At 35.7% G+C, this 25,499-nt stretch overlaps 2 protein-coding genes across 5 annotated transcripts in view; one reads left to right on the plus strand and one right to left on the minus strand.

Annotated features, from left to right (window-relative positions):
* The window catches only part of pcsk5a (proprotein convertase subtilisin/kexin type 5a), a 65,320-nt gene extending 58,732 nt beyond the window's left edge, over nt 1–6,588 (plus strand). Inside the window, exons 35-37 of the mRNA XM_048189930.1 lie at nt 2,212–2,312; nt 2,416–2,611; nt 5,557–6,588. Coding sequence (XP_048045887.1) covers nt 2,212–2,312; nt 2,416–2,611; nt 5,557–6,029 — 770 coding nt within the window. The 3' untranslated portion in view covers nt 6,030–6,588. The remainder of the gene's footprint in view (nt 1–2,211; nt 2,313–2,415; nt 2,612–5,556) is intronic.
* Nucleotides 6,589–8,924: 2,336 nt separating this feature from the next.
* prune2 (prune homolog 2 with BCH domain) lies at nt 8,925–25,077 on the minus strand. 4 transcript variants are annotated; one of them, XM_048189931.1, is made up of 11 exons: nt 24,994–25,077; nt 21,925–22,001; nt 19,240–19,440; nt 18,956–19,132; nt 17,351–17,453; nt 17,066–17,197; nt 16,844–16,930; nt 14,614–14,712; nt 14,152–14,190; nt 13,976–14,020; nt 8,925–10,984 (listed from the first exon to the last, which is right to left on the minus strand). In XM_048189931.1, the coding sequence occupies exons 2-11, from the start codon at nt 21,977–21,979 to the stop codon at nt 10,957–10,959; spliced, it is 966 nt and encodes a 321-aa protein (XP_048045888.1). In that variant the 5' UTR covers nt 21,980–22,001; nt 24,994–25,077; the 3' UTR covers nt 8,925–10,956. The 4 variants fall into 4 exon arrangements, with proteins under 4 accessions (XP_048045888.1, XP_048045890.1, XP_048045889.1 ...); XM_048189933.1 differs by lacking the exon at nt 24,994–25,077 and adding an exon at nt 23,150–23,368; XM_048189932.1 differs by lacking the exon at nt 24,994–25,077 and adding an exon at nt 23,161–23,366.
* Nucleotides 25,078–25,499: the final 422 nt, after the last annotated feature.

The following is a 25,499-nucleotide window of genomic DNA, read 5'->3' on the forward strand; positions in this document are numbered from 1 at the left end:
TAATATAATATTAATAAAATAAAAGGCCATTTAAGTGTACTGGGCCTCTTTGGTCAGAACTGACCAAAAAATTTAACATTTTGAATTTTTACAGTTTTTAGCTTCATTGGAATGGGATGACACTTTTGTCTTTTGTTGCATTGGCTATGTTAACACAAAAAAATCATGGACATGATTCAGAAATGTTAAAGGCCTTCACTCTATTTTAATCTGAAAAAAATATAACACACACACACATATATATATATATATATATATATATATATATATATATATATAGGTAACACTACAATAAGGTTCATTAGTTAACATGAATTAATAATGAACTGCATTTATACATCATTTATTAATCTTTGTTAATGTTAAAGGAACACTCCACTTTTTTTGAAAACAGGCTCATTTTCCAACTCCTCTAGAGTTAAAAAGTTGAGTTTTACCATTTTCGAATCCATTCAGCTGATCTCCAGGTCTGATGGTACCACTTTTAGCATAGATTAGCATAGTTCATTGAATCTGATTAGACCGTTAGCATCTCAGTCTTAGTACACAATTTAACTACAGAAGAGTCAAGTTTTAAATAAGAAAAATATCGAAACTCTTTGGTCATTTTTGAGCAAGATGCTAACGGTCTAATCAGATTCAATGAACTATGCTAAGCTATGCTAAAAGTGGTACCGCCAAACCCGGAGATCGGCTGAATGGATTCGAAAACTGTAAAACTCAACTGTTTAACTCTAGGGGAGTTGGAAAATAAACCTATTTTCAAAAAAAGTGGAGTGTTCTTTTAATATCAACATTTAATAATACATTATTAAAATCTTGTTAACATTAGTTAATGCACTGTAAACTAACAAGAACAAACTATGAAAAACTGTATTTTCATTAACTAAAGTTAACAATGATTAGTAAATACAATAACAAATTGTATTGCTCATGGTTATTTCATGTTAGTTAATACATTAACTAATGTTTAACTAATGAATCTTATTGTAAAGTGTTACCATTATATTTTAATTTAAAAAAGCTCATAAAATTGTATAAATATTGCATAGTGTCATAAAATCCCCTCAAAATTCTAAATATTCTAAAAAATATTATTGCATATTATTGTTAAGTGTGTTAAGAAAGTCATGTCACTTTAAGTACAATTGTATCAAATTCACTTTGTAATAATGTCTAATTAAAAGTTTTACTGTAAAGTACATTTTAAATCATTATGTTTTAATAAACTTTTTCAATGCTTTAAAGAATCACACTTATTTTGATTAGCTGAATAACATATTCAAGCAATGTAGTATGTTATTCAGTATTACATTTAAAGTAAATATATCTTAAATGCACTAAATTGCAACTTAATCATTACAAATGTGTCATTTCAAATATATTTAAATACATGACATACAAGAAACAACATTAAATGTTAGTTTAGCATAAATGCTTGTCAGTACATTTAGCTGTACACTTTAGCCAAATTTCAAAGTAAGTTTGAAATTACATATAAAAATGTACTTAATTCCTTCTTATGTATGTTAAGTCACCTTTATTTATATAGCGCTTTATACAATACAGGTTGTTTCAAAGCAGCTTTACAGTGAAAACAGGAAAAAGATTCAGTCAAACAGTGTTAATTTCGGCTGTATAGCAGCTCTAAAAGAAAAAATTGTCATTGTTCAGCTGAAGTCAGTTCAGTGTTGATTCAGTTTCGTTATAAGATCATCAATTATTAAATTAGTTATTTTCATCTATAAAGCAGTTCTGCAGAAAACATTGATGTCATTGTCCAGCTCAGTTCAGTTCTTATCTAATAGTGTCAGTGCAGTCAAATCAAAAATATTGTTGAATATTAAGTGTCAAAAATCACTTTTAAGTTCAACTAATTGCATTTCATATAAATTTAAACTAATTGCAATTAACATGCACTTTTAACAATAATATAATAGACTTAAATGTGAACTGAATGTAAGTTTATTATTTCTGTAATAAATACGCTTTTTTTTAAAAGTATGCCTCACACCAAACACAAACTCAAAGCAAAAAGAGCAATGTTTTGAAATCAACACAGAGCCACAATGTTTCTTTTTTCAGGTAGTCAACTTGTGAATGTCATATGCTTAACAAAAAAATGACACACTTTACCTAAAATTCTCTATTTAACCATGAATTATTCAATAATTTAAACCTAAAATGCTGGGATGTTATTTTGATTGACAGGCAAGAGTGTTGAGGATTGTGACTCATGTCACCCAGGTTATACACTCACACAGGGCACTTGCGAGTCGCCCTGCATCACAGGAAAATACGCTAAGTCTGAGGTAAACTTCTGTTCGAGTGCAGTCTAACACGCTTACTTCTTATTCTACTTTAATAGTTTTTTATGAATGTGGTCACCTGATAGCTCTTGTGATCTCTCTACAGGAGCAGGGCTATAACTGTGAATCATGTGATGAATCCTGTTTGGAATGTAAAGGTCCTGGGCTTTATAACTGCACCATCTGTCCAGCACAATTCATCCTAACTGCAGGGGGGCGCTGTCTGCCCTGCTGCACCAACACAGAACAGGAAGATACAGCCGCAGTTCAGCAAGAGTGCTGTAACTGTACTGAGACTAGAGGTATTTAGCCTTAAAAGTGACATTTCAAAATATTACCTGTACTAACAAGTTGATCAATGGCATTAAAAATGACAACATATGCTCATAGGAAAAATGTGCCTCTACCTACATTTTTGCAAAACTCCAAATGCTTACCTTTTAATATAGTTCACTGCAGTTTCCAGCTAAAATGAACACTAGTGACAGAAAAACTTTTATTCCTTTTCATAAAAATTATGATTACAGGGGCAGATTATTGGGTATTAAAGGGTTAGTTCACCCAAAAATGAAAATAACGTCATTTATTACTCACCCTCATGCCGTTCCACACCCGTAAGACCTTCGTTAATCTTCAGAGTGCAAATTAAGATATTTTTGTTGAAATCTGATGGCTCCGTGAGGCCTGCATAGCCAGCAATGACATTTCCTCTCTCAAGATCCATAAAGGTACTAAAAACATATTTAAATCAGTTCATGTCAGTACAGTGGTTCAATATTAATATTATAAAGCGATAAGAATATTTTTGGTGTGCCAAAAAAACAAAATAACGATTTCAAAAAACTGCCTCAGGAAGCTTCGGAGCATTATGAAACAGAGTGTCGGCGATTCGGAGCACCAAAGTCACGTGATTTCCACAGTTTGGCGGTTTGACGACACACAATCCGAATCATGATTCGATACGCTGATTCATAACACTCCGAAGCTTCCTGAAGCAGTGTTTTGAAATCAGCCATTATTAAGTCATTATTTAGTATTTTTTGCCGCATCAAATATATTCTCGTCACTTTATAATATTAATATTGAACCACTGTACTCACATGAATGGATTTAAATATGTTTTTAGTACCTTTATGGATCTTGAGAGAGGAAATGTCATTGCTGGCTATGGAGGCCTCATTGTGCCATCGGATTTCAACAAAAATATCTTAATTTGTGTTCCGAAGATTAACGAAGGTCTTATGGGTGTGGAACGGCATGAGAGTGAGTAATAAATGACATTATTTTCATTTTTGGGTGAACTAACCCTTTAAGTCGTCATAAAATCAAAATGAACCCTATTTACTTTGTTAGCGCATATTACTATTCTTGTGCTGCACAATTTTACTAGTCTTGTGCTGAACAATTAATCCGTGCAAGTTAATACACAGAAAAAATTTGTTTGTCGTACTAATCTTTAATCGAAATCTGAAAAGTTACTTTTCCTTCTCTGATGACGTCAGTTTGACGGCTTAGGTTGAAAACACTTAAACCTCTCCAACCGTTAGTCTGCTATAAACGAGACATGGAGGAGCACTAAAGTAAAACCCTGCCTTCTATTCAATATTCCATTTCACTTGGAAATACATCACAATGCTGGAAAAAAGTTGTTTGCAACTTCTGGTTCAAAGGGACTTTAATAAAGACTTATTTTCATTTTCAGTTCCTTGCACAATGACCTCAAAGCATTTTACCATAGCGCATCATTTGTAAATGAATACATTTTGTTATTTGCATAACTTGACCAGCTCCATATGCATGGCTTTTCTGATGTAGTAAACTAGTTCGCCTGGTACACCACTATATACGAATATGAGTTCTGTGAAATACGATAAAAGACCCAAAGTCTTATAGAAGCAAGCTAAAATGAAATTTTTTTTCTCACGTTTGCTTGTGTTAACACAATCAGTTAGGTTTAGGGTAGAATTTAGTATACGCAACAACCAATGTAATAAAACCCTGCCAGATTTACATTGATTGGATAAAATTCAACATACTATTAGTGCCCTCACTGGACATTTCACTTTGAAAGTGCCACAAAACATGCAAGAAGTAGGGGAGAGCGGGGTAAGCTGTTACATGGGTAAGTTGTCACACTCTTCATAACTCCAAAACTAGAGGCTCTATCTCAAAAATCAAATAGCCACTTCGTGTGACTTCTTCTTCCATAGTCAACTTCCTGGTCACGTGGTCAAGATCGCTCTAATCTGAGGTTAGCACAATTTTCTTATTTTTTGGCTTAAAAAGTAAAACATTTGCACTTTAAATTTTATGCAATACAACTTTGTTAGGTATGAATGTTAAAAATTATTATTTTGCACAACATAGAGGAGACAATAACGTGTCTTTTGATACTTTAGTTGACGTGCTATGTTGAGCGAACCTTGAGATTTAGCCAACATTAGCACACATGTCAGTTTGGCAAGTTGTCTTAATGACTTTGGGGCAAGTCGTCACATGTGACAACTCACCCCAGTACAAATAAACACATAGAACATGCTCAAAAAAGAGGTTCAACATGTTAATTCAGTTATGTTTAGAGGTTAAACATGTTAAGTTAAGCAAGTTATCTGCAGTATTCCATTCAGTTATCATGGATCTATGTGCAAGCCAGAGAAAATTTGAGTTTAAAGTTCAAAGTAAAGTGGTCTTGCCACTTAATGTGTTTTGATTGAAATTTGTATTGTTTGGATTGAAATAATTGTTTTTCCAAATTCTCTAGGCATGATTGTTTATATTTCCAGTTCTGGTTTGAATTTAAAAATTAAAATCAATAATAACAATTAAGTAGTTGTGTTCTTATTTTTAGATAATCTAGTGTGACAACTTACCCGCCGATGGGGCAAATTGTCACAAGTGCACATTCTCTATTCGACAGTCTACAACCCCGTAATGAGATAAGATATGAAAATGTAATGAATGCAACATATGTGCCCAAGACTTCCTTCTTTCATTTGTTATGATATTTATACCATTGTGATGTATGGTGCTCAGTAAATATTAGACAGTGTGAAAAGTGTGACAACTTACCCCGCTCTCCCCAAACATAATATTTCACGGAAATGTCATTACAATTATGTTTTTCCAATGAGCCTGTGATGGAATTTTCATTTGAGGGAGAAATGTTCCTTTAATACTAAAATAGTTGTCCTGTCTTGGTTCATCTGTTGTGTCAGACGTTTAAAAGAATCTTTTATCTCTGTTGAAGGTGAGTGTGTCCTCAGCACAAACTTTGCCTTCCGTAACCATGAGGAAGAAGAGTACACAGGAAACCTGCCGCTCTTCATCACCGCCTCCATCCTGCTCGTCTTTGCCTTGATCGCGGTAATCATCCTCATTAAACGTTCTCTTTCCAAACGACCCATGCCAGAGACCGCTGTCCCACGTGGGTATGAAAAACTGGGCCATGGTGGAGGCAGAGACAGCTACTACAGATCATCATCTACCTCTGCCTACGGTGGTCAAGCAAGCTCTAGTTCTGGACGTTTCCGTGAGTCACAGCTAGTGGACCTTGGTGATCAGAAGGGGAGTCGGGAAGATGACGATGAAGATGATGAAGATGAAGATATTGTGTACATGGGGCAGGATGGCACTGTGTATCGCAAATTCAGATACGGGCAACTGGGAGATGAGCAGGAAGATGAGTTAGAATATGACGATGAGAGCTACAACTACCGATAACACCTTCATCTGTTTAAACTGAAATTTATTCTGCAGGGTTTATGAAAATTGTCATTTGGAATGCAAAAGCAACACTGTGTTTAAAAATTCTATTTAAAAAAAATTCAGCTAAGTTCTGAACTCATATGTGAATAGTAATGTATTGTGTAGGATTATATAGTGACAATCACAAATTGTAGTTTAAGATTTTATGCTATAGTGCATTCTCTCAGCTTCTTGTCTTTTTTGACCTCTTTCATTTTTCATCTTTTATGAAGACAGCTGAGTGTTGTACTTTTTTTGTTTGTTTGTTCTACCTGTGTGAGTGACTTTTTTTTTTTTTGGAATGTGTGCATTATGTCAACAGTCCCTATGCAGTACTTTTGCTAGTAGCAGAAGTACAAATGAGCTTTTTCCACTTAGGACTTTGTCTTATGGTCATTTTTTTGTTGTGAAAGTGTGTCAACTGTAAATTTTAATAAAAGTATAACAATGTTACGTGTTAATTTCCTATTCCATGTATAGTCAGTAATTTTTGACCTACTGTATTTCAATTATCCAGATCAGATTCTACTTCTGCCCCAACATGTTTTTTTTTTTCCCTTCAGTTACATTTGTGCCTTCATCAAAATAATGATCATACTGAACTATTCAAAAAGGACTGAACCAAATTTTATGACGCTTTGCATCATTTACTAATCAAATATTATCAGAGGAAGTATTTATATTTGTATGTAATTGAAAAATTGTACTGTACGCAAAAAAAAAAAAAAATTCCGCCACCAGGACATTGTCACACAATCCAGGATGATGAAGAAGATCTAATTGCAGTGATACTTTATTAAAAACAAAACAGAAGAGAACAAGCCACAAACACCAGACAAAGAACAACTACAACTGAGGACTATATATTGAGCAAACTAATTATCTAAATAAGGAACAGGTGTGTAAAATCAATGAAACAATGAATATCCACGACAACCAATGAAAACATACTTAGTAACCAAGTAAACAGGAAATAATGAAAAAAACGAAAATTCCATGACAACGAAACCAAAATGACAACTGGAACCAATGAGCCCAATCAACAGAGGTGCCAGTGGGAGATGTGGCAAAGAGTCAACCTATGAAGGACTTTGAATATTGATCCTGGAGAGCCACTGCCCTGCAGAGTTTAGCTCCAACCCTGAAAAAACACTCATCTGCCTATAACTTTAGTAATCCTGAAGACCTTGATTAACTTGGTGTGTTTGATTAGGGTTGGAGCTAAACTCTGCAGGGCAGTGGCTCTCCAGGATCAACATTCCCTACCCCTGGCTTAGACTTTCATTCATCTTTAAAACACAAATGAAGATATTATAAATGAAATCTGAGAGATTTCTGTCCTGACTGACAGAGGTGCCACCGAGAGATGTAGAAACCCAGGCGGAGTTTGATGGACAAAAGGACCAAGAGACACCGGAGGACCGGCAGACCAAGTGGAGCTGCGGTGAGGACTGAGACGGAGCTGGAGGGAAGAAGGAGCCTGACAGAGCTGAAAAGGTGGAGGAATGAGTCACACCCGTAGGCTCAGAAGGCCATGGAGGAGGTAGAGAGATGACTGACCAAGGTGAAGCCAGAGGGACGATGGATCCCAGTTGGAGCTCAGTTGCGGGCATTGGCTCTGGCTCAGGGTCCATGGCAGGCATAAGCTCTGGCTCTGCAGTGGGCTCAGGCTCATTTTCCCGTGGGCTCGATGAAGCATTGAATGGGTTTAGAAGGGTGGGCGGGGTGAAGGGGGATCTATTTTGAAGTGTAAAAAATGTCCCTCGAGGACCATCTCCAAGCCTTCATTTGGGCATTTAGTCCTGCCCAGAAAAACACACAGAGGCTATTGTCATTGTAGTTTACGACAGGGGTTTTCAACCTTTTTGGGCATGCGCCCCCCTACATTTATCTAATTTCACTCGTGCCAATTCAGTTCTGGTTACCTGCTGTAACCATAGCCAATGATTAGCTGGGAGAATAGTAAAATTGCCCCCTCTAGTGGATGACTAAAGATTTGCTAGTAAAATCTCAAATTTACAGCTGTTTCACTCAAGAATTTCACTGTTTCACTTCTGAATTAACAGGTGCCCACACCCCCCTTAACAGAAAACCCCTGGTTTACGAGATGGACAAGATCTAAAAAAAAAAAAAAACTTTTCCTCGAGGGAGTGATCCCCCTTGGAGAGGAGGAGGAGGATTTCTCCTGCAAAACAACTGAACATGATAATTATAAGTTTACACACACTTCATTTTACCCTAAACACAACACAATGCAATGAGTAATTCAAAATATGGTTAAAAATATCTTTATATTAACACTGGGCCCATTGGGCTCTATTTTTGTTTTTGTTTTTTTACAAATTTTCTTATGTGGGAATCGGAAAATTCAAATTTGCTTCATTCAGAATAATCCAGTCATATTTCAAGTCACTTTTTCATTAAGATTTCAACAGATACATTATGTGCTAATTTGGGTAAGAATGGTTGCTGAGATTAAAATCAAATTAGGGTTAGGTTAACTGTAAGCGTCAAATGTTCCAAGACAAATGTTCTTTTCCATAAAAAAGAAGTGTGTGGCAATCATGGCTATCACAAAAGTACCATAAAAATAGTACATGACTCATGCACTTTCTAAGACTCCAAGTCTTCTGAATTCATTTGATAGATTTGTGAAAGAAACAGATCAGATATTATTTGTCATTCACTGAACATATTGATACTAGGATTTTCATTTTCGTGTGATTTATCCCTTGAGAACATAAAACTTTAACAAATGTGCTTTTTCAGAGAACTGGCCAGTGTTGTTTCATACCGAGTTTTGTCATTTAAAATTTTAGAAAGAAATGTCATAGGTATCAAAATATTACATAAAATAGCACCACACAACTGTTCAGATATGAATTAAATTTATTGATATTACTCTGCAATACAACATACATCTCAATCTCAATATGCTCTGCTGGAGAAGGCCTCTGGATTAAAGTTCATCTATTTATATTCTTCGATAGAATTTCTGTCTAAAAGGATCTAATGTCAACAACCAGGGACACATGCAGTGATACAATCACAAACATAATGTCTCTCAAATATTCACACATACACTCACACACACACATACACACTTGCACACTTCATTTGAATTTAGGCAATCTTTTAAAGTCCCTTTATTTTAGTTCCCAAACCTGTTAGCAGGAAGAACTTGGTACCGTACAGCATATAAACACATTCACAAACAATCACACACTCAAATACAAACCTATACACATACACACTCTCACACACTGACACAAGAGGTGTTTGAAGGTAGACAGATCAGTCACAACGAACATGAAAACCTCTGAAACAGCATGCTCTTAGGATTTGACAGACCTTTGATTGTGGCAACTATTTTTACCTTTATACAATGCAAACACTCAATAAGACATCAAAGTTCTGAAACATCTAGGACTGATTTTAGTGCTTTAAGCACAAGAACATCTAATGCATTACTACATGGCTTATGATTCTTAAAGGTGAAGTGTGTCATTCTGGCGCCCCTAGTGGCACCAATAGCACTAACTTGATTTAAAAACATTAAAGATGACCTACTTTGTGTGTGTGTGTAATATATATATATATATATATATATATATATATATATATATATATATATATATATATATACATTTTTAATTTGATTATTTCTTTCACAATGCTTCATGAAAATGTAGTTCTTGAAAATGAGTGGGAAAAATACTTTCAGAACCCAGGCCGCTGAAAAAGTGAGCACTGTTGCACACTATCATATTTATGTTAGCAAACATCGGGTTTCACAAACATTCTGAGGCTACCTCTTGTGGCAATATCCACTACCGTTCAAAGTTGAGCCAGACATGTTTGACTGCAATAACTGTTATGAAACAATGCTTTGAAAGAGTAACAAAATGCTTAATGCTACATTGTTCAAAGATTCAATCTATGAAGGGCTTAAACAAAAATGTAAAAAACTGTAATGAATTACTCACCCTCATGTCATTTCAAGTTTTACAATCTCTTTATGAACTTTTGGAGTGTCAAAGTAGTTGTGTGGACTCAAAGGAGGGACAGAAATCTCTAGATTCCATTTAAAAAAACTTTGTAACGACATAAGAGTGAGTAATTGATGACAAGTTTTAAAATTTTGGGTGAACTAACCCTTTAATGCAATAGAGAAAGCATTTCAACATAACACACTTCACATTTAAGAACTACTTACAGAGATTTCTCTCTGCTGATTTTGAACTGATACATAAAGTGATATGAGGCTGAGTTTAAATTCATACCTGACTCCTATTGTTTCTTACAAAGGAAATAAGTAACTCTAGAGTGCTCTATCTTCTATTTCCCCAAGTCATCAATTTAGCATGAGAGGGTAGAGAGTTAGCATTGGTGCTAACAGGATGCTACGCATTATCTTTGTGTTTAGAATAAACTTGCATGCATTAATATTAATACAGAGCAACTGAAGTGAAAGGATTCTTTGCCTATTTTTCCTTTTATACATGCTCCAATTAGAAAATACCTGACTGTGAAAATTATGAGCCTAAAGGGGGAAAGTACAACATAATATTATTGCTAAAATGCCTCTCATGCATAATTCAAGTAACAAGAGAAACTTTTGCAAGACGATAGGAGACGAAGAATGTTTCAAGCATTGAACTACTGATTGAGCTACTGTTCTGTGGTGCAAATTGAAATGTGAGAGGAATTATTATATTTGAGGTGATTTGTTTTAAAGAATATGTGGTGCTGCTTTAATCATCTCAGCACTGTGAGATACCAAAAATACCCTTTTCTCTTATTAGAAGTAATTATTGCATTCACTTCAGTGTGCAATCATTACAATTTGAAATACTCAAAACCTTTACAGACATATTGTTCTTGCACCCACAGCCAACGGCTCTTATGAACTGCTCGCATTGGGTTGAGCTCTGCAACAAATATAAAGTTATATCAGTATTATTAATTATATCTTTATTTAGTATTATTTTAAAAATCCAGAAAAGTAATTTAAAGTGTACAGTACATGAAACAGCATTCACAACACATTTTACTTCTGTAAAATGAATTTCCAAGTATTAAAAAAAAAATGTAGGAATGAACTTTATTTTGTCTATTAAGAAATTATTGGATTGTCAAAAACTGCAAAGAATTGAATGGGAGTTTGTGATTATAGAGCTTTGGATTATAGAACTCTCACATTACACGTTACAACCTTGTCAAAAATGTTTTTAATATATTAATAAAATCTTCATTGCATTAATGCTAAACCACATTGAATTATTGCATTAACTATTGCCAAGGTTTAAAAAAATGGCTACATAGCAATTTGATTATTAACATGAACCAATAGCCTGCATGATCTTGGTGATGTCAGCAGAAAATGAGAGTTCCCTTACGAAGTAGAACTCAACACTGCGTCTGGATTGACGCTATGGGGAATGGCATCAGTGTGACTAGTGTCTGAAGCATTTGTGCCAACACAACAATTTCACTGGCCAGCAACAGTCCATGATGTCACTACCGGAGCACCCGGTATATATATAAGAGGGTGCCTGCAATGTATGTCATCAGCTTTTTTGACTTCAGGAGCAATATGTTTGTGTTAGTGCATGCGAAGGCATTTATCATGGATAAACACCCGAACAAGCGTTTCAGGAGGTGTGTGCCTTAGTAGCCACGTTCCATCCAAGGATTTTTTGCGAAAAAAGGTTTATCGCTTCAAAATGTTTAGCAATATATCTGATGGAAATGACATTTGTCAATAAGATTCCTCAAATGTCGACACAATCTTTTTCTGTTTATTTGGTGCATCACAAGGATGAGAATCTCTGCAGCTCGTAAAATATGTGTCTGTCAAATTAGGGAAGACTGTTGGAGTTTTCAAAGCTGACAAAAAGAAAGGTAAAATAAAATACAGAAATGTTACTTCTGTATCTGAATAAATAAAAGTAGCCTACTGTCATAAAACCGTGATTCTGTTTCGATTTCAAATATTTTTTTGCACATATTTGTTTTGTTGATAACAAAACAGCACAGAAACTGGATGGAAACTTGGCTAGTGTCCCAGGTTTTTGACACCAGAGGACATACAAGACTTGTGCATTATGTGTTTGGGTGAGGAGCATATGTTCTTGAGGGAGCTGAATGCATCCATTGTGAGATTCACAATGAGGAAGCTCCTCAGTCACTGGTTTTCCATCTGCCATTGATCGTTCAATGGTGGCGATGGTGGCCAAAGAGAGCCATCTGTGGTTGAACTTGGTAGACATCAAGGAGAAGGAGAGAAACTTTCTCCTTGATGTGCCGGTCTTGCCCTCTGAGCTTTTTGGCACATCTTTAGAAATGGTAGTCGGGAATTTTAGAGAGGTGAGGCTAGGTGGTATATCCCACATCGATCTAAATCTTCGCCTACGATTTCTGAGGGGCCCTGGTCTATCACAGTCTGAGGACTGGAGGCAATGCCAGAGGGAGAGCGTGGCCACTTGTTCTCCTTTGAGGACACTAGGAGGAAGAGACAATATCTCAGGGAAGTGATTGAAAGAAAGCGATTTGGTAAACAGGGCTGAATTGCTGAGGAGAAGTAACATCTGTCCTCCTTTCCTTCCTTCTTCCATTACCTCCATTACTTAGCAATTATTGCAATGGGCTGGAACTGCTCTCCTATGGTGGGATATATCAACTCAGGGTTGAGTAGGAGTATTGTCAGCAGTATCAAGGGTTGTTCCTAGCGCTTAGCAGGCTCCATTTGGTAGGCTGCTCTTTGGGGTTGAGTAGAGTAAGTGTTGAGTAGAAACCTCCTCTTCTGTCTAGGTTTTAAAGTAGGGTCCTCCACTCCCCATTGGAGCCCTAAACAATCCCTTAGAATCTAACAAGTAGAGGTATTTTGCCTTACAGCATCCCTTTTTGTTATTGGGCACCTTTGCAGGTGCCAGGAGTCTTGGGATCTTGGATGAGTCCAGGCAGGGTGTGAGCACTTCCCCCCAACTTTGTGGTGGTGGTAGAGCTGAAGCTCCCCTGTGGCTCCCTATGGGTTGGAGTTCTATGTAATGAGGAAGATGAATAATTATTCTAGATGTGACCCCTATATATGCTCCCCCTAGAGGTAGTGGAAGGCCAAGGTCGCAGTTCAATTGAACTTGCAATTGCTCTCCCTGGGCCAGTTTTCCCTAGAAGCTGTGTCATGCAAGAGAAGTTGACACTGCTAAACCTAGAGCTCTGCTCTTGGGCATGTGGCTTTCCTTGTCCAAGCATTAGAGATTGAGTGTTGGCCAAAGGAATATTACCCCTCGACAGCTATGAGGCTTTGGGTGTGCCCTGAATGATTGATGCATCTAACTCCAGCTAAGTGAGTCCGTAGAATCAATTTATGCAATGCCCATTATGGTTGTGCATAGGCACAGCTAATGAGACAGACATTCCCTCAGCATGGCAGAGTGGGTATTTGTTCCCCATAGTGTCGATCCAGATGCAGTGTTGAGTTCCACTTCCAAAGGGAACATCTCAGGTTACAACTGTAACTGTGGTTCCCTGAGAAGGGGAATGAGACACTGAGTCATGCCTTGGGCTCTCCTGCATGTCTCCTTCAGACAAAGAAGTGGATGACGTACATTGCAGGTGCCCTTTTATACTCACAGGCACTCCGGTAGAGATGTCATAGACTGTAGTCAACTAAATAAATTGTTGTGTTTGCATGTGTGCTTCAGAAACCAGTCACTCTGATGGAGTTCCCCATAGCCTTGATCCAGACGTTGAGGAAACCATGGCTACAGTCGTAACCTGAGATGTTTTTTAAAAGGATTTTTTTTCACAGTAGGACCATGAACATGTAAAATGGTTTGTTTGTTGCTATTTCATGTTGACTTTAAAAACATCTTAATATGCTAATATGACTGTTTACTAAAATGATTTAGAAATCTTACATGGATCCTTGTGGAATCTCACTTCCTTGTAGAAAGCTGTTGATTCTTTAAAAGAAATGAAAAAAGATATGTTTGTTTATATAGCTAGAGCACTGTATGACATTTTGACAAAAATACAAAGGTCTCCAAGTCAAAGGTGTCCAAAAATAAAATAAAAAGAAAACTCTAATACTCACTTAGAGCTCTCTGCTGCTTCCCGTAACTCCTCATCCAGTCTAGAGAGGCAGAGATAAATTAATTGGACAATAATTTCATACAGTATTTATTACATTATTAGATTGTTAGATTATTAGGGGTTTGGCAGAAAAGGTTAGTAACTCCTAAAACCTATGAACCATATAATGTTGCTCTTCACCCCAGCATTTGAAATGTCTGTTCCCATAGAAACGTGTCTTCACAGGTTTTAAATTACAGAGTCCCTAACTCCTGTGTAGATTCTCATGAACACACTCAACACCTCTTCAACAGCTACATCTGTCAGCAATCGTCTCGCTCTCACAATCTGTGTGTGCTGTTGATCAGTGCCATGATGATTCCTCTTTTTACTCCTTCCTATTGTATAGTTCAGTGCCAAAAATAGATTGGCATACATTTAAATGTAAGATAGTTAAACATGTCGCTCATTGATACTTGCTCACCTGATGATGCACTCGGGTATGTGGACGTACTCCATTGGGATGAGCTCCTCCAGTTCAGCTAAGCTGTTCACATACTTTATCTTACTGCTAAACTTTGAGCTGGAAAACATTTATGATTCAATTTTATTTTGTTTGTTTTTGTTTCCAAAACCAATATTTTGTACACTATGGCTATGTTCAGACTTCAGGCAAATCAGATTTTTTTCTCAAATCAGACTGTCCGCACTATTAATTGCAAGTGATCAAATAAGATTTGTGTGCCTAGGTGAAAAAAAGTCCACTTTATTTCAGTACACTTATTACACTTCCATAATGTGGTTAAAGTGCTCTATTTTTGTGCACTTATTTTGTACTTAATATACTAAAAGTTCTTCTTTAGTAGTTCTTAAGACAATCTTACGAACATCTAAGTGTACTCAACTGTACTATTTTGAGATACCATGAATATGAACTAAAATGTGATTTTAACATACTATCTCTGTATTAAATACACTTTATATGTCTGATGAGTATATTTAAAGATGTATGAAAGATGGGTTCAAGTGTACTACAAGTGGTAACTAAATACATTTTTTTTTAATTCAGACATAGTATGTTAAAATCACATTTTAGTTCGAATTCCTGGTGTCTCAAAAGAACACAGTGGAGTTCACTTAGATGTTCTTAAGATTGTTTTAAGAACTACTAAAGAAGAACTTTTACGTACAAAAAAAGTGCATGAAAATAGAGGACTTTAAGTACATTATGGAAGTGTACTAAGTGTACTGAAATAAAATGTATTTTACTGCACTTTTTTCACCTGGGTATAGGGTTTACTTGTAATTAATTAATTTGTACTATATTTTTCAAAATCCATTTAAATAGAACTTGACAGTATAAAAGTCCAGTAAATTTTTATGTAAAGCATTCATAGCACACTTTTAAGTAATGCACTTTTAAAACACTGTATATTTGGTTTACTTTATCTGAGTACACTTAAAATCATTTGAAGTGTTACTGCTAATTATTGCATTTATATTAAGTGTACTTAAGTACCACAGTTGGGAAACTGTATAACTAGTACATTAGTAAAATATTTGTAATAAAATGAATTTCATTTAATCTTAGGATTACTATATAAATGTCTACTAAGATGGAACTAATTTTTAAAGCATTCAAAGCACACTTTTAACAAATACACTAATAAAACTTCTCTGTATATTTCTGAGGTAGTATACTTTATTTCAATGCACTAAAAATCTATTTAAGTAGTAGTGGTATTTAGTATACTTTTCCAAGTGCAGTGAAGTACTACTGAAGTACAAATATACTTTGAATTAGTGTATTTATAGTACATAATTTTGACACTTATTTAGCACCAAAATAAAGAATGTACTACAAATGTACTTCCTTGTATTGAAGTATTTTTTTTAATGCACTCAAGTATATTTTTTTCACCTGGGTGTTCAGACATAACCAACCTATCTGCATAAGTTACTTTGGTAAAAACGTAGGTGTTACCAAAAGATGGATGCAGGAAAAATTGAGGTGGTTGGATATGTGGTTTGAATAAGACTTTCAAAAACCCATCTGGATAAAATCTGAATATGCAAAAAAATCAGATTTTTGCTGGCAGTCTGAACATGGCCTATGAGTCAAAACTTTTGACACAACTGCTTATTCTTTATTTTTATTATTATTAATAAAAAATAAATAAAATTAAAAGAAGTCTCTTATGCTCATCAAGGTTGCATTTTTAAAAAAAAAAAATCAAATATACAGTTAAAACAGTAATATTGTGAATTATATTTTTATTTAAAATAACTATTTTGTTTTCTATTTTAATATATTTTAAAATGATCCTTCAGAAGTCATGCCAATATGTTATTTGGGTGCAAAAGAAACATTTCTTAATATCAATGTTGAAAACAGTCATTTGCTTAATATTTTTGAGGATACCATGATACATTTTTTTTTTCAGGATTCTTTGATGAATAGAAAGAACGAAAGAACAGCATTTATTTGAAATAAATATTTTAACATTGTAAATGTCTTTATTATCACCTTTGATCAATTCAATGTATCCATGCTATTAATCTTTAAATTTTATGGTAGTCTTTATTTGTCTACAAAACTAATTTCAAGCATTTAAGTTTTTAAGATCATGAGAAACATTCCGTCGAGTGTATCTAAACTATTGACTGATATTAAATAACTAAGATAAAAACAAAAAAATTGACAGACACCATACCTGATAAATGGTTTTGTGATGGCTAGAATTGTCCTAATGAACCATGATGGGTGAACAATAATGAAAGATTTTAAGTTCTTTCTAAGCCTGAAAAAGTGTAAACACAACACAATTAGTCTTCATATTTAATATACTGTATATTGTGCATTGCACATTTTAATATATTTAACATACTGTAGATAGGCAGAATATTGATATTGAAGTAATGTATATTATATATACCTCCTGTCAATCATCTGGTAGCATCTCTTAAGCCAGTTGAGGCCAGGCATCCTCCGGTGTGGAGTGGCTCCATTCAGATAGATGATCATGTAGTCCTCTGCTACCATGAGCTCTAGTGTACTGATAACATACCTGAAGAGTAATTCAAATTCATTTAGTTATTTATTCTCAATACATTTAATATTATTCTATTTCGGGATTATTCTATTATAGGATTAACAAGCCTATTTTGACATCAGGGCAATTGACTAGCTCAAAAAACTTTTCATGTCAGACTGAACTCACAGAAAGAGGTTTTCCATGATCTCGTGATAGTCCTCTCTGTCACTGTCAGGGAGGAAGCATGCTGCAAACACAATGATGGCATTTGCACCATTGCCATAGTAGCCTGTCAGTAAAGAAAATAATAGTTGTGAAGGATCCCTGGAAACAGTCACAGCAGTTTCAGTATTAATTGCTCAACACATTTAAAGGCACTTACCCCTGTGGAAAAAGTGTGCTTAATTGTAATATAGTAGTGTACTTAAAATATATTTAAAAACTGAAAAAAAGGGCACTTAAGCATAGTTAGTGTGCACTTTCATGATTATGTTTCTTAAGACACTTTTACATTTTAAAGTCTTTTGTCATGCTTTAAAGAAGTACACTTATTTTGAAATGTTGACTCACATACTAAAGCACATGTGAAGTACTTGATTGATGTAACTGTTAATATATTTTAAATGTTCTAAATTGCAACTTCATCATTGCAAATATGTAATTACAAATATATCTAAATATATGACGTTTCAATAAAAATTATGTGAAAGTACATTTTAGTACACAATAAATGCTTGTCAATACATTCAACAATATACTTTTACCATATGTCAGAGACAACAGAAGTAATTATGAAATTAGTACAAGTCCTACTTAAGTGGGTCAAAAACACTCTTACCTTCAACTAATTGCATTTAATTGTCAGTAATTTCCAGTTAAGTGTATGAAAACATTACATTTAATTAGCACTTACAGTAAGTATATTATTTTAAAGTATATTGTTTCAGTATAATAATCGCCTACTCTTTTTAAAAGTATGCTAAAGTGTACTACTTTTTCATAAGTGTAAATTCACCTTAAGATGTATCAAAATGCAGTGTCTGTCTGCTGTTGTAATGATATTGATTACAAAAATGTTTCAGTCACTCTCTTTGTAAAACCACATTCAATAATGCCCTAATGAAAACATATCAGTCAAGCGTACAGGACCACAAATAAATACAAATGCTGAAAGTATAACCACTTAACCATAACTTTAAAACACTATACATGTTAATAAAATACTGAGTTGATAGAATCTCTTCTGTGCAAATGAAATCCTCAATTGGAAGATTTACATTTAATCATTCAGCAGACACTTTTATCCAAAGTGACTTACAAATGAGGAGGAAAAACAGAAGCAATCAAACCATAGGGCAACAATATGCAAGTCCTGTGACTAGTCCCAGTTAGTTTAGCACAGTACACGCAGCAAGGTGTTTGGTTTTTAATAGACATATAGAATAGTAAGTGTTAGTATCATTTGGTCAAGTGTAATAAGTTTAATATACATATTAATTAATATTTATTTAATATATTTAATATTTAGGCATTACAGCTCAAATATCAAACATTTGATTAAAGAGCCCATGTAAGTCCTTCAACAAAAATAGGAGCTTCACATTTTTACTTTTAAATACTCCATTGTAGTTTCCCCATAGACCTACATTGTAAGTATATACTGTACATTCATTCTCCTTTGTTTTTGCACACAAAATCAGAATTACTCTCTGTGCTAATCACTGTCTTTTTGCTTTATATTTAAACCAGAATATTTCTTTAAATTATCCTTAAAATATTCCTTTAACGTACCTCCATGGGATATGACTTTTTGGTAAGGTTCAATGCTCTTCATGTTGATGCGGTGCTCTTGCTCTCCAATGATGACAGTTCTCCAGAGTTTGGAATCCTGCCGCTCTTCTTCAGCACTGTATGTGGGAATGGGCTCAACTGTTTCTTTTACAGAATCTCTCTGGGATGCTTGAGGCTCTGAAAAAATATTGTGTATTAGTAATCTCTTTTAATAATAAATAATTATAAATTTAAGTAAGTGTTAAAATAAAATATTTAAAAATAAATAAGTGTTTCTGTCCTACCTTCCCAGTCTATTTCATGGTCAGTATAATCCGCTTCATCAGGTGTGTCTAGATCATCCACATTGATGTCGAGGTCATCTGGTGTGTCAAACAGGTCATCCTCACTTTGGTCCAATGATAGACTAATACGAGGAGCGGACAGCTTCTTCCTCTGAGAAGTCACACCCCCTTGGCCCTGTAGGGGCAAGGAGGTGGGTGGAGCTAGTGGAAATTAACAGACAACCAATTAACATTTATAAAATGATGCAGCATTACATATGGTTCTCAGATTGGGTCATTTAAATAGTGTTCCAGGGGCTACAAGGCTTTAGGAACATGTCCTACTTTAATAAATATCTAGTTCAGTCATGAAACTCTAGAGGGAGCAGGCTGATAGGTCCACACATCATCACATTACCACATGGCACAAGCTGATTGGCCTCTGCTGATCCTGCAGCCAATTAGGTTTGCTCAACATTTAAATAGTCTGGTTCATTGTTTGCTGTAAGCTATTCTTGCAGTGTGCTATCATAGTTACTCTAAAATCCTCCACCTCCCCTAGCTCCACCTGCCTAGATCTGTTAAGGGATTTACAGTGTCCTCCAGTAATATTGGCACTAATATTGAAGTAAAACAATTGAAAGTGGGAGGAAAAGCCCATTAGGAAATAAATGTCTTTCTCTAGTTCACGTTGGCCACAATTATTCCCAGCTCCATGTTGGTGCTTCTTCTCTTCAGTTCACCCCACTCATTTTCTATAGAGTTCGGGTCAGGGAACTGGGACGACCATGGCAGAAGCTTTGTTTTGTGCTCAGTCAAACATTTTTGTGTTGATTTTGATGTTTGTTTTGCATCACTGTCCTGATGGAAGATCCAACCACAGTCCATTATAAGATTTCTAGCAGAAGCAGTCAGGTTTTGATTTTTTATCTGCTGGTATTTGATAGTATCCATGATGCCATGTATCTAAATGAACAAGATGTCCAGGAGCTCCATCAAAAAAACAAAAATAAATAGGCCCACAACATTAAAGATCCAGCAGTATATTTAACCGTGGGCATGGGGTACTTTTTATCCCTGTTTGCACCAAACCCATCTGGTGGGTTGGCTGCCAAAAAGCTCTTTTTTTTTTTGTTTCATCTGACCATAGAACCAGATCCCTTTGGAAGTTATAGTCGTGTCTGACAACTGAATATGCTGGAAAGTGGAGAGCCTTTGGCCACTCAAACTCTACTCCTCACCGTGCACTAAGACGTACCCGTAGGAACGTTTTCATGAGTCACAAAAAAAGTATCAATATGTACATATCACTGCAGTTTCCAACAGAAATGAATACTAGAGGCAGTAAAACAGCAAACGCTTTTAATCGTTTTCATACACAGTTACGATTACGGGGTCAGATGGATTAATAAAGACTTGTTTTCACATCTCCTTGCACAATATTATGTTATGACTTCAAAATGCTTTTTACCAAAGTGCATGATTTGTAAATGAATATATTTTGGACTTTGCATCGCTCCATACGTTTCGCTTTTTTGACATAACAAGCTTGCTCGGTAGCTCAGCTGATACAAATTTCAAATCAGCACCTGTGGTGATTCGTATAAAAACCAACATAAAAACATACCATATTCACGTTTATCTGTTCCGGCAAAAACACGCTTTTAGCCCCACTCAGCTGACATTTCACATTGAATCTGCAGTGATGTACGTATTGGTAGCCTACGTATTTTGTGACTCGTGAAAACGTTCCCACAGGTACGACTTTCCATGAGACTTGGTTGCCTCATCAAGGCAGATTTGTAACATCTTTAGTTGATTGGAACTTCTTAATTATTGCCCTGATGGTGGAAATGGGGATTTTCAATGCTTTAGCTTTTTTCTTACAGCCACTTTCTATTTTGTGAAGTTCAACAATCCTTTGCTGCACATCAGAACTATATTCTTTGGTTTTACTCATTGTGATGAACGATTAAGGGAATTTGGCCTTTGTGTTTCCTCATATTTGTATTCCTGTGAAACAGGAAGTTATGGCTAGACAATTTCATGCTCCTAGTCACCCTGGTGTGCTAAAACAAGGGAATATGAATGGGAATATACTTCAGAGATATTTCATAAGAATTTCTAGGAAATGCCAATAACTGTGGCCAACATGTATTGGAGAAAAACATTTATTTCATAATGTGAGTTTCCCCACACTTTCAATGTTTTACTTCAATGTAAGGTTAGAATTTTGAGAATTATTTTGAATGAAAGATAAAAAGGATAAACAATGCAGTTTTATTTCCACAGCCACCTTTGCTCATACCAAGGGTGCCAATATTAGGGCTCTGTATGTCTATTTGTGCAGCAGAAGCATATCTTAAAGGCACACACAGCAGCATGTCTGTGTATCTATTAGCAGTAGCAAGTCCATACGGTACTTGCTCTGCAGTAGCAATAATCAACAGCAGCAGTGTAGCAGATCTATTACCAAGAACAAATACATTAACACAGACAAATTCTATAACATGCTAAAACTATTCAAATAGCCGTCATGATTGAAATCATGTTAAGCCAAACAAGATGAACAGAAGAAGAGAATGTTACTTTACACCTCTGATTTATAACAGATCCACTGTTCTGTGAATCTGAAGTAAATGTATTCAGTCAGGCTGATCATTTCTTCAGGCAGATTCTATAAGTGTCAGTATTTAGGAATCTCACCTGGTCTACTCTCTGCACCTTCAAAGCTCATCTTTCGTTCATGAGTCTGGTCCATCCCCACATTGCCAGAAGGGGAACTATGAGAAACACACACATAACAACCAGATATTATTATCACTTATCACTGCAGGAAACTATAATAATAATAGACTTTTAGTTAAAGGTGCTTTACAAACAAATACAAACATTGTAAAACATTAACAACACAACAACAACAGCAGAAATGAAACTATCCAGCTGTACTTTATTACAGGTTTTACAATTTTAACACACCTTTGTTAAAATTGGATCTACAAAACAAGGACTCACAGACATAAAGAGCTGTTTTAAATGGGTCTCCAGCAAAGTAGATTACTTAATACTGTGAATCCGGAAATGTTGTCGCTCTTCAGTATGTTGTAATAGCAGTCTTGCATTTGCTGCAGCTGCAATGCCCAACAAACCAACTGACTCAACAGGACTAGTCTCTATAAATTTATTTGCTCTAAAAAAATCAATCCATACCATCCTTTCACCATACCTATTTGGAATTTAGAAGCAGTGTGAATTCATGTGTAAATGTATGCATAGACACACACAGCCATGTGAAAAGGGAAGCCTATCTCGCGGGAGTGTCTGTCTACAATAAGCTGCCAGATGGTTGCCAGTTCTCAGACAGAGAATGTGTGTTGAGAGAGAATGAGAGTGGGTGAGGGTGAAAGTGGAAAGGTCTGTTGCTCTCTCCCTCCATCAAGACGTTGGCTTAATCCATCTATCCATCCATCCTCCACAGTAGGAAACGGGAAAAGTGGGCGGGCGTTATGTCATCATCGTTATCATCAACCCTGCTCTCTCTCCCCTCTTCTTTGTGAATCACTCTTCCGTTTCAGTGTCCACACACATTTACATTTACAAACACACAATCACACACACACATAGGCAAATACATGAGCCGTACATGCAGAGCCATGAATTTGAATGATGGAAAAAGCAGGTCAACAGTGCTTATAAGCTGAACCCACATTACGATAAAATGTGTTTGTATCAAACATGACAAACATTCATTTATGATCCATGCACAAACAAAAGCAGCTGCCCATGTCTTGCATCATAAAGGATGCTGATGCTAAGCCTCTTCCGTTATCAAACAGAGATGCATCACAAACAAATGCCCATTCCTCCCTCTTTCCCTCCCATCCCAATTCTCAAGGTTTCAAATAACAACAAGCCTTATATAATCACCCACAATGCACTCACCACCAAGGCTGAGGCACAGTTCTATCTCCTGCCCTGGGTTTCAGATCATGGATGTGTGCCTGTATCTCTCAGCGTCAGGGATGCTCGGCTTACCCACTGCCGAGAGTCTCCACCATTTTGTGGTCATGTGACCCTCTCAAGCACCAAATAAGGGCGTGAGGCTGTTCTCTCCGCCCTGAGCTTGAGATACAAATAAGTGAGACTCAGCAGCACACTGCTGTGAGGCAAAATGAAGCTGATGGGGTCTGACTGCACAAGTGAATTGTGAGTGAGTCTGACTGTGCAGATGAGTAAAGAGAGGTGTGTCTGACGATGAATTTGGAGCTGAATGGACATTAATGAGTCTCTCTCTCTCTCTGAAAGCCAGAGATTTTCCCAGAGCCCATTAGAGCAGCTGTTGAGTCACCGGTGAGTGGGATCAGATTCATTAAATAAGCTGAAGCTGTTCCCACTTAAGTGACACAATGTTTTTAGTTACTACATTTTTAGGGTATCAAATAATTTTTAGTTTTTTCCTTAAATGCCTCTTGCGAAAAAGACTTTAACATACTTTTAAGAAGGAGATAATATACTTCTGTTGATAATCTAACTTAATGTAATGTTTTTGGTCACTTAACTGCTTGTTGTTAAAACTTGTATGTAATGTATTTAAATATATTTGTAATTACACATTTGTAATGATGAAGTTGCTGTTCAGTTCATTTAAAATATGTTACCTTTAAATGTAATATTAACAGTAACACAACAGTTAAAATTACAATCATGTAATTTAAATGTGCTTTAGCATGTTAGTCATCAATTTATGTATTTATTTAAACCATGGCAAGAGATTATTAAAGAATAATGACTAAAAATGCACTTTAAAGTAAAACTTTTAATTTGACATTATTACAAAATGCACTTTTTAACCATGTACTTAGTGTGTTTAGAAATTAGTCATGAAAGTGTACTCACTTTAGTCACCATGAAATCAGAATTGACAATTCTTAATTTTAAGGCAGTGGCGTACACAGACCTCCGGGAGGGCAGGGGCTGAAATCGTGTTCGTGGGGGTGGGGCCTTTTCCCTTTGCGGTCGCATCTACGTCTCCGTCGGTAGATGCACTTTCACTTTCGCGATCAAAGGGGCAGGGGCTCAAGCCAAGGTGTTGGAAACATTCCTCAGACATTTGGTTCACAATGACATGATAGCATCACGCAATTGCTGCAGATTTGTCGGCTACACATCCATGATGAGAATCTCCCGTTCCACCACATCTCAAAGGTGCTCTATTCTCTATTATTCTCTCACAAACGTCTCCATGGTTGCAAGGCGGTGCCTAATATCATTGCGCCTGCTGCACCCATGGTACGGCAACAAAGGTCTTTGATTATTACGCCAGAATGAGAGTATAGTTCCTAGCCATATCAGCCTAGAAAATCACAAATTTTCATTTTCCTTCGGTCTTAGTACACGATGTAACTACCGAAGAGTCAAGTTTTAAATAGGAAAAATATCGAAACTCTTTGGTCATTGTTGAGCGAGATGCTATTGGTCTCATCAGATTCAATTAAATATGCTAAGCTATGCTAAACGTGGTACCGGCAGACCCAGAGATCGGCTGAATGGATTCGAAAACGGTAAAACTCAACTGTTTAACTCTAGGGGAGTTGGAAAAAGAGCCTATTTTCAAAAAAAGTGAAATGTTCCTTTAAGGTCCATAAAGAGTTGAGCTCATTGACATCACATGGACATTTAGAATTGTATTTACAGTTCATACGATGTGTTTTGACGATGTTTGAGATTTGAGTTAATTGATTTTTCCTTTTTTTGTGTAGGCTATGTGGTATTTACCTGGTAATTTTAGATCCACAGTAAGAGGTTGAGCTGTCCAAAAGGCAGTGAATTTGATGTAACCTGAAAGGAAAAAAAAGACTAATTATTACACAATTAAAGGGAAAAAACATACAAATTAAAAATATCCAAATAATGATTAAGTAAGTGTGTGGGAAGACATAAATATAATTCTGGTGAAATAAGAAAGAAAAACTGGTGTTCAGGAGGGTAATTTCTAAACATTGATTTCAATATGTTTTGTATTATCTGAGGTTTATAAACTTTTCTTTTTTCACAATTTTCTGCTTTTGAAGTATTGAATTATTCAAGATTTTGATATCGCTATTCAATTTTGTTTAGTTTTATTTTAGTACAGTGTATCTCTATTTTCCCTCATTCATTCTTTTCCTAAGTTCTAGTGCGTGTGTTTTCTGCCTCCTGCAAAACCTGAATCTTCAGAATCTTTTAGTACAGTGTATCTCTATTTTCCCTCATTCATTCTTTTCCTAAGTTCTAGTGCGTGT

Source organism: Megalobrama amblycephala, linkage group LG4 (assembly GCF_018812025.1).
Source record: "Megalobrama amblycephala isolate DHTTF-2021 linkage group LG4, ASM1881202v1, whole genome shotgun sequence".
NCBI lineage: Eukaryota > Metazoa > Chordata > Actinopteri > Cypriniformes > Xenocyprididae > Megalobrama > Megalobrama amblycephala.

Excerpts from the sequence above, each read along its gene's own strand:
- prune2 (XM_048189931.1), bottom strand. The coding sequence starts at position 21,979 with ATGGACCAGACTCATGAACGAAAGATGAGCTTTGAAGGTGCAGAGAGT. Across the intron at positions 17,454-18,955 it reads AAAAGTCATATCCCATGGAG|GCTACTATGGCAATGGTGCA; the intron begins GTACGTTAAAGG and ends CTTTACTGACAG. Across the intron at positions 14,713-16,843 it reads ATCACAAAACCATTTATCAG|CTCAAAGTTTAGCAGTAAGA; the intron begins GTATGGTGTCTG and ends AATGTTTTCCAG.